At 36.4% G+C, this 7,905-nt stretch overlaps 1 protein-coding gene across 1 annotated transcript; it reads right to left on the minus strand.

Annotated features, from left to right (window-relative positions):
- Positions 1 to 794: 794 nt before the first annotated feature.
- Positions 795 to 7,547, minus strand: s1pr3b (sphingosine-1-phosphate receptor 3b). Its single transcript, XM_079847662.1, has 2 exons — positions 7,333 to 7,547; positions 795 to 5,624 (listed from the first exon to the last, which is right to left on the minus strand). Exon 2 carries the CDS (start codon positions 5,477 to 5,479, stop codon positions 4,454 to 4,456), a length of 1,026 nt encoding a protein of 341 aa, XP_079703788.1. The 5' UTR covers positions 5,480 to 5,624; positions 7,333 to 7,547; the 3' UTR covers positions 795 to 4,453.
- Positions 7,548 to 7,905: the final 358 nt, after the last annotated feature.

Below are 7,905 nucleotides of genomic sequence, written 5' to 3' on the forward strand. Positions count from 1 at the left end.
TTTTGTCTTTTAAATCCACATTTCGGATGAATGAAATTTGCATCTGATACAATTACTGATTAGAAACTAGCAGCAAGATAATATCATCATGCATAAAGGTGCATCTCATAAAAATGTCAAGATCAAAATCAACACCAAATTATATTTTTGTCAAGGAAAATTAAGCTTAATGTCAAAAAAGCTTTTTTATTTTCTTCTTTTTTGGCAAAATGAAATGCGACCTATCTTTGTGAGATTCACCCTTAAATTCACTTCAATTGTGATTTGCATTGCTATTAAATAGGTTTTGTAGCCTAGAATCACTGATGTGAAGACCTGTGTGCAGTTTCATATATGCTCAACTGTAGATCTTTTTTCTTTCTCGAAATAGGCCATTTTAATATGATTGTTGTTATTGTTTGCATCACTTTAAATATTGTCACTCTCACACAAACACAACACATGATATTTATGTATTGACATTTGTCACATTAAACTCTGGAAATATTGATTTGGAGGCACAGGATGAATATATATATATATATATATATATATCATATATTTAGTTTTAAATCATTTTATTTTACATTTATTTTAAATTGTTTACATGTAATTTAATTATTTTTAAATATTAAAATGAGAAAATAATCTCATATATATATTTAGTTTTAAATCCTTTTTATTTTACATTTATTTTCAATTATTTACATTTAATTGAATTATTTTTAAATATTAAAATGAGAAAATAATCTCTCATCTGTGTGTGTGTAATATAATTTTTAATTATTTTACATTTATTTTAAATGAGAAAGAAATCTCATACTTCATAGTTTCACTGCAAATTTACAGCACAAAATTAAAATCAGTACTTTTACATGTGCATATTTTTGTTGATAAATACTATGTCACCTTATATTTTGCGAGTCAAAGTTGCATTATTCCGGTCAAAACTAAAGTGCAGCTCATGATAAATCAACAGGTTTAGAAAAGAAAGACTAGTTCAGCTTAAACTGCTTCATGACACCAACTCTAAATCTTTAAATGCTGTTTTTAAATGATTCTGAACACAACATGCACTCACAGATTCCTAGTCTGCGAAATGACCTAAGGATTTTTCCAGAGGTGTCAACTTTCCCCATTTAAACTGCCAAATCCCAGCAGATTTTCACTGAGTCTGTTTCACGTGTTTATCTAAATGCCTAATGTTAGGGAAAGATGTTCTGTTACATTATACACATTAAACTGACTCCAACTAAACAGTGCTGGTTTTACTGTTTTTATAATGCTGCAACAAAACACCATCTTAACTAGACTGCTCCGAGTTATTCATTATAGAATTTCAAAATTGATTGGCAAAAAAAGTTCTGTTAAGGAAAACGTGCCTTTTTATTAACACTCTCATGCTTTTCTCTTTAAAGCTCATCTGTGTTCTCTGATCTCATTCCCCTTCAGCTCTGATGATCACAGGTGACAAAACTCAACGTACGAAAGCCCAAACTGTGTTTACAGAAATAACCTTTGCTTGTATGACTTATTCCTATTCTTTATGATTGGTGGCAATAAAACAATCAATGTGTGTTACTCTTTGCTTACTCGACTGAATCTCACAGAACCTGTAAAGAATCATAGTTCAAATTCAAGAGAAATAATAAACAAGAAATGATGTTTTACATCAAGGAAATTTATCCTATTTTTAGGAGCATTGATTTTTTTGCATTGAGATAATACTTTAATGAGCATAAAAAATTGATGTGAATGTAATCGAAGACTGTAAATCGTGGTAGTATTTGTTTTTTATGCTGATTTCAATTCTTATATATACATGTACTGTGTACTTTAGTATGCACTAATGTTTTAAAGTGCACTTAAAAACTAAATATAAACGTTTTCTAAGTCCTATAGCATGCACTAATGCTGTAGTGAGATATGGAGTTAATCTTGTGCTGCTTGTGTGTGTCCAGCAGATGGCACAAGTCAAGTATCATCATCAAACTTACACACACCCACAAACTTGGAAGACATGCTTGCCCATAAACAGCTGCATTGGTTTAAGACATTACGCTTTTAATCTGAAAATAACTTTACAGCAGCCCACATTTACTCCATACAGACAGATCTCGTAGGAATGTTCTTTTTAGTCCTTTGGTAAAAGTTTAGATATGTTACAATTAAGTTATATCAACAACCTATATACAAGACTAAAGTGTAAAACATGCTAGTATACAATATCAACACCTGGAATAAAAGGCTTTGGGTATACAGATCATTAAACATAGCACAATATAAATAGTCAATCTTTATATAATTGTCAAATTAGTTTGATATGTCCCATCTAAGAACGGATAGCTTATCGGTTAGAATCATAAGGTTGGGATGTAAAACGAAAGCATCTTGTTGTGTTATACACTATCATTAGTTCATTAGAACTGCTTTCCACTCGCTGACTTTGGGTCAATATGCACTTAACATGTGCTGATGCTTTATTGTGCACTTTAGTATGCAACAATGTTTTAAAGTGCACTTGAAAAGTGCATACTAAAGTTGTATATCATACACTAATGTATTTTAGTAAACACTCTGAGTGCTTTAGCTTTTTGTTAAGATTCGGTTTGATTTTTGTGTGCCGTGTGTATTCAGTTTTCACGTGATATCACACCTGGAGGGCAGAATAAGGCTTTCCTCACTGCCCGCCTGATCAGGTATGAAGTATGAAGACAGTGATATTAAAAGACCAAACTCAGTATACACTTTACTGATGATGCATACAGGTGAACAGATGAATCCAGAATACGAATGCAATACATTTTCCCATACAAGATCATTATAAAGAACATGCTTATTGTGGCTTAAAGTCACCATGAATCTTTTTTTTTTTTTTTTGGAATATTGCAGTATTTATTATAAATGATTCATCCATGCACATCATTATTTTTTTTTTATTATTCATTTGCCTAATCAGAATCACTTCCCATCTTGCAGCGCCATCTCTTCTCTGATGACGAGGGCCCTGCATTTGTTTCACTCGGATATATATACGTCACAGTAGGAAAGAAAATATCGCAACTTCCATTTCATGCAGACTTGAATAGTGTGATAATAAATACCAGTTTGCAATATCAAGAAGCATATAAGCTGTTTTGTCCAGCTAAAATAACTGGAAGCGGATGACACCAGAAGCCTCGCACATTCAAGCTACAAATTGTCAATGAGGTGCATAATGAATTTGATCTTTTAATATCACTGTCTTGGTGCATTATGTCACGTTAAGCGTTTTTTAAGGGCCAGATTTACTAACAGCTTGCGCCAGCGCAAACCCTACTGTCAGGATTTACTAAATTCATGCAGTGAAAAATTAGCGCTGAAAATGCATGGACAGGGTTATTTTTGCGGCTGAGCTTATTGCATATGCATTTGTAGGAGTTTGCTTTTCAGACGCAAAATTTATGGGAGGAGAGTATTTAAATGAATCACGCAAGGTGATTTACTAAAGTTTGCGCTCGTCAATTTACTGGTATTTGCGCCATTATTTACGACCAATAAAAGCGTGTCATAAACCAGACGCTCTTTTGCGCTGCTCTTGGTAGATTGCGTTGGTCATTATGGAAATGATCCGGCTATGGAAATGACCCTTTGCAGGGAGTTTGATTGACAGGCGATCTGACCAATCATAATCCGCCATCCGACGAATCCGCCATTTTTGTCCGACAAATCAGTCAGTAGATTAACGTTGGAGGATTTGAACTTGAAAACCGGAATGTACTGACGTCTTTTACGGTTAAAACAACACGTTTCTGTTTATTTGATGCTATAAATTAACTAGAAGGAAGAGGTGATCGGTTCACGAGCAGCTTTAAGAGGCTCTACAGCGATCTGTCAGACACATTAAAGAGCCACAAAACGGTATTTATTGTTTAAATTTCTTTAAAAAAAAATGACCAAATTTGAAAGTTGAGACTTTGTTTCACTGCGTGCGTGAGAGCGGCGTGGCTTGTCGGACATTGCAACAGACAGTAACTAAAGGGGGCGGGTCTTTGCGAACGGTCAAATTGCGCTCTCACGCTAATTTGCCCGGTTTAGTAAATCTGGCCATACATGCTTTAATTAGAATGTCCTGTTGTTTTTAGCGATACGTATGGATTGCAAGTGCCCATAACTTAACATATCTTTGTGAAATAAATAGGTAACACTTTATTTTACAGTGTCCTTTTTACATATGTTGCAAGTACTTACCATAGTAATTACATATGCATAATTACATGCAACTAACCCTCAACCAAACCCTAACTATAACCGTAACTCTATAATAAGTACATGTAGTTAATTAATATTACTCAGTACTTAAATATATAATTACATTGAACAATGACACCTTAAAATAAAGTGTAACCAATAAATATTTAAAACATGTAAATTTGACAGGCCTGTGCTGCCGCATTTGCCCTCCAGGTCTCCGCAACAGTCACATGACTGAAAACTATGAATTGGCGTCTGGGTTTTCTTGTTCAGCCGCCCGTGGGCAGTTGGAGCTGGATTTGCTCCTGCTAGGGTCCGTGTTCTGCTTACACCCCACGATGCCGTCCCGCACCAAACACCCGCATACGACCTTGTAAAACGCCCTTCGCATTTCCTTGCTGGCCAGCGTGTAGATGACGGGATTCATGGCGGAGTTCAAGACGGCCAGGGCAATGAACCAATCGGCTTTGAGCAGAACCGGGCACCTTCTGAACCCGCAGGCCACGTCGACGAGGAGGAGCACGAAGATGGGCGTCCAGCAGGCGATGAAGACGCCCACCACGATGCTGACAGTGCGCAGGAGGGCCATGGAGCGCGCACAGTTGCTGTGTTTGGTCACTTTACGGCTGCTGCTCTTCACGAGGATGTAAATGCGGGCGTAGAGGACGGAGACGGCCAGCAGGAGAGAGATGAAGATGGTGATGCAGAACGCCACGTAGTTCTTGCTGTAGAGAGGTAAGATGGTGGAGCACTGAGGAAGATCATCCAGACAGTTCCAGCCCAAAATGGGCAGAGCTCCCAGTGTGATGGCGATCAACCAACACGTGCCTATTAGCAGAAACACACGGTACTTTTTGTTCGCATCATAAGGCCTCATTTTTATCATAGTGAGATGCCGCTCGATCGCAATCGCCAACAGGCTGAAGATAGAAGCGCCTAGAGCTACAAACATACTTCCTTCACGAACAAACCACTCGGCTGGAGACAAGTGTAACGTCCGCTGTCCTGACATCAACAAGTTTACTATGTAGACAACACCAGCCAATAAGTCACATAACGCCAGGTTGGCAATAAAAAAGTACATCCGGTTGTGAAATCTGTGGTTTTTCCAAACCGCCACCAGGACTATTATGTTCTCCAAGACGATGAAGCTGCAAATTACCAAAAACACCACCGTTTTGGGGTCCATTTGGGCCCCTTGGGTTTCATTGCGATTGTCTAGTTTCCCAGTGTAATTGTAATGCAGGAAAATGTGTTGATTAATCATTGCAGCGCCTCCAGCAGATGAGGATGATCATGAAAATGAAGCCGCTCTGTGTTCGGACAGGTAAGACGGGTCACGGCTGGGTGTTGGTGAGTGTGTTTACTGTGTTCTTCACCCCTGTGCTGTCATGTCGGTGGCACACATCTGCCTGTGGAGTGAACCAGATGTACTTTAAACTCAGCTAGAACTCAAAATGACTCTGGTCTTAAAGGGATAGTTCACCCCAAAAATTAAAACATTGTCATCACTCACCCTCATGTCGTTAAACCCCTTTGAAACACAAATGAAGATCTTTTGGATGAAATCTGAGAGCTTTATGTCCCTCCATTGACAGCTGTGCAACCACCACTTATACGCTTCAAAAAGTTCATAAAGAGATCGTAAAACTAATACACATTGAGCGGTTTACTCCAATTTTTCTGAAGAGACTTGATCGCTATATATGATGAACAGATTGAATTTAGGATTAGTTTTGCAATCTCTTTATGAACTTTTTGAAGCGTCAAAGTGTTAGTTGCGTAGCTGTCAATAGAGGAACAGAAAGCTCTCAGATTTCATTGGAATATCTTCATTTGTGTCTCCCTTTAATGTGAATTATTCCTTGTAGGGTCATTTTATCGATCTCTCTTATATTTCAAGAGCATCCCTTTCATGACTCATGGATCTGCTCTTCATTTTGTTTCACTCAAATATGTTTCATGAAAACATGTTGACTTAACAAGGCTAGAATATCTGAGATGTTTCCATTGATGCTTAAAGTCCATGATGGCAATAAAGAATTAAGATGACTATCAAGCATAAATTAATATTGTAGCTGTACAAAAAGTATGGTGGTACTACTCAGATATACTGTATATATGCTAAATGATTATAGAAATGTACCACCGCCTTACTTCAATGTATACCGTTCAAGTTTGGACTGTATTTTTTTATGTTTTTGAAAGAAGTCTCTTCTGCTCACCAAAGCTGCAGTTATTTGATCAAAAATACGATAAAAACAGTAATATTGTGAATTATTATTACAATTTAAAATAACTTTTCTATTGTAGTATATTTTATTATTTAATTTATCTCTGTGATCAAAGCTGAATTTTCAGCATCTTCAGTGTCACACGATCCTTCAGAAATCATTATGATGATTTGTGCTCAAATCAAAAATTTCTTATTATCAATATGCTGCTGCTGCATATTTTTGTGGAACCGTGATACTTTTTTCAGGATTCTTTGATAAATAGAAAGTTCAAAAGAACAGCAATAATTTGATATCTTTTGTAAAACAAACAAATGAAATGTCTTTACTGTCACTCTTGATGTGTTCTTTTTTAATAAAAGTATTAATTTCTTCTTACTGACCCCAAACTTTTGAACGGTATCATATTTCAAATACAACAATGGCACTACCCTTGTGGAAAGTCCATCTTAAACTCTTCTAAGCTTCTTAGAACATATAGTAGGCTAGTTGGTTCACTGGTCATTATCTGGTGCTGTTATATGGTGTGTGGTTCACCAGCTATCATGAGCACATCAACCATCATAAGCGGAATTTTCCAACAGACTACTTTTTTATTATTGTAATATAGCCTAACATGTATTGCATGCAAATATAACATTTAATATCATAATATGATCCAGGATTATTCGATAACGATAACTTTTTGTCGTTTGCACTGAGCTCGTCGTGGTGCGCATGATCATTGCAGATTGAATAATAATAATATGAGAGTTTTTAAAAGCTAATATTCAGCATAACAAAATACATTCCCAAAAAGTTGTTTAAATATATAAAAGTCTTTCAGAGATGCACCAGATAAGTAGTTTAAGACGAGTTTGATCCTGTCTTTGAGTTGCCTACTCACCATCAGATATCACGAACCGCAGAGTTTCACTGAGACCCATCCGTGTCTTGTTTTGTTATATTTCCATCTTTAATCATCATGTTCTGTTATGCAGAAGTTCAGAGCTCAGTAAAGTGAGTGTGCGCGTGCACGTCGAGATCACTGACTGCGCGTAATGGAAGAAAGTCCTTTATCATAACCGCATGTATGCTGCGCTTTTCCTGCGGTGTGTGTGTGTGTGTGTCATGGGCTGGACTGTCTGTCACACACACACACACCCTCCAAAGAGGAGAGCCTTTCCGATATAGGAAACAAGATGTATTCTTCTAGTATTCTAGCATTTCCTCTTAAAAAAAAAACTTTCACTGCTGAATAAGGGAATAAACAAATAGGCCTATCTTTAAAATAATGAACAGTTTTATTTTATTTATTTAATTTGCTTAGGCTATACTTTCAAAGCTGTCACGTCCCGCTAGCTGGACACTTGGCGCTCTTTTTATTATCACCTTTTTTTTTTCATGTAACATATTTTAGTAATCATCATAAATTATGTATCATTCGAAAGCTTATAAACTCAAAATTCGTCCTGTGAAA

Source organism: Squalius cephalus (assembly GCF_949319135.1).
Source record: "Squalius cephalus genome assembly, chromosome: 17".
NCBI classification, from domain to species: domain Eukaryota; kingdom Metazoa; phylum Chordata; class Actinopteri; order Cypriniformes; family Leuciscidae; genus Squalius; species Squalius cephalus.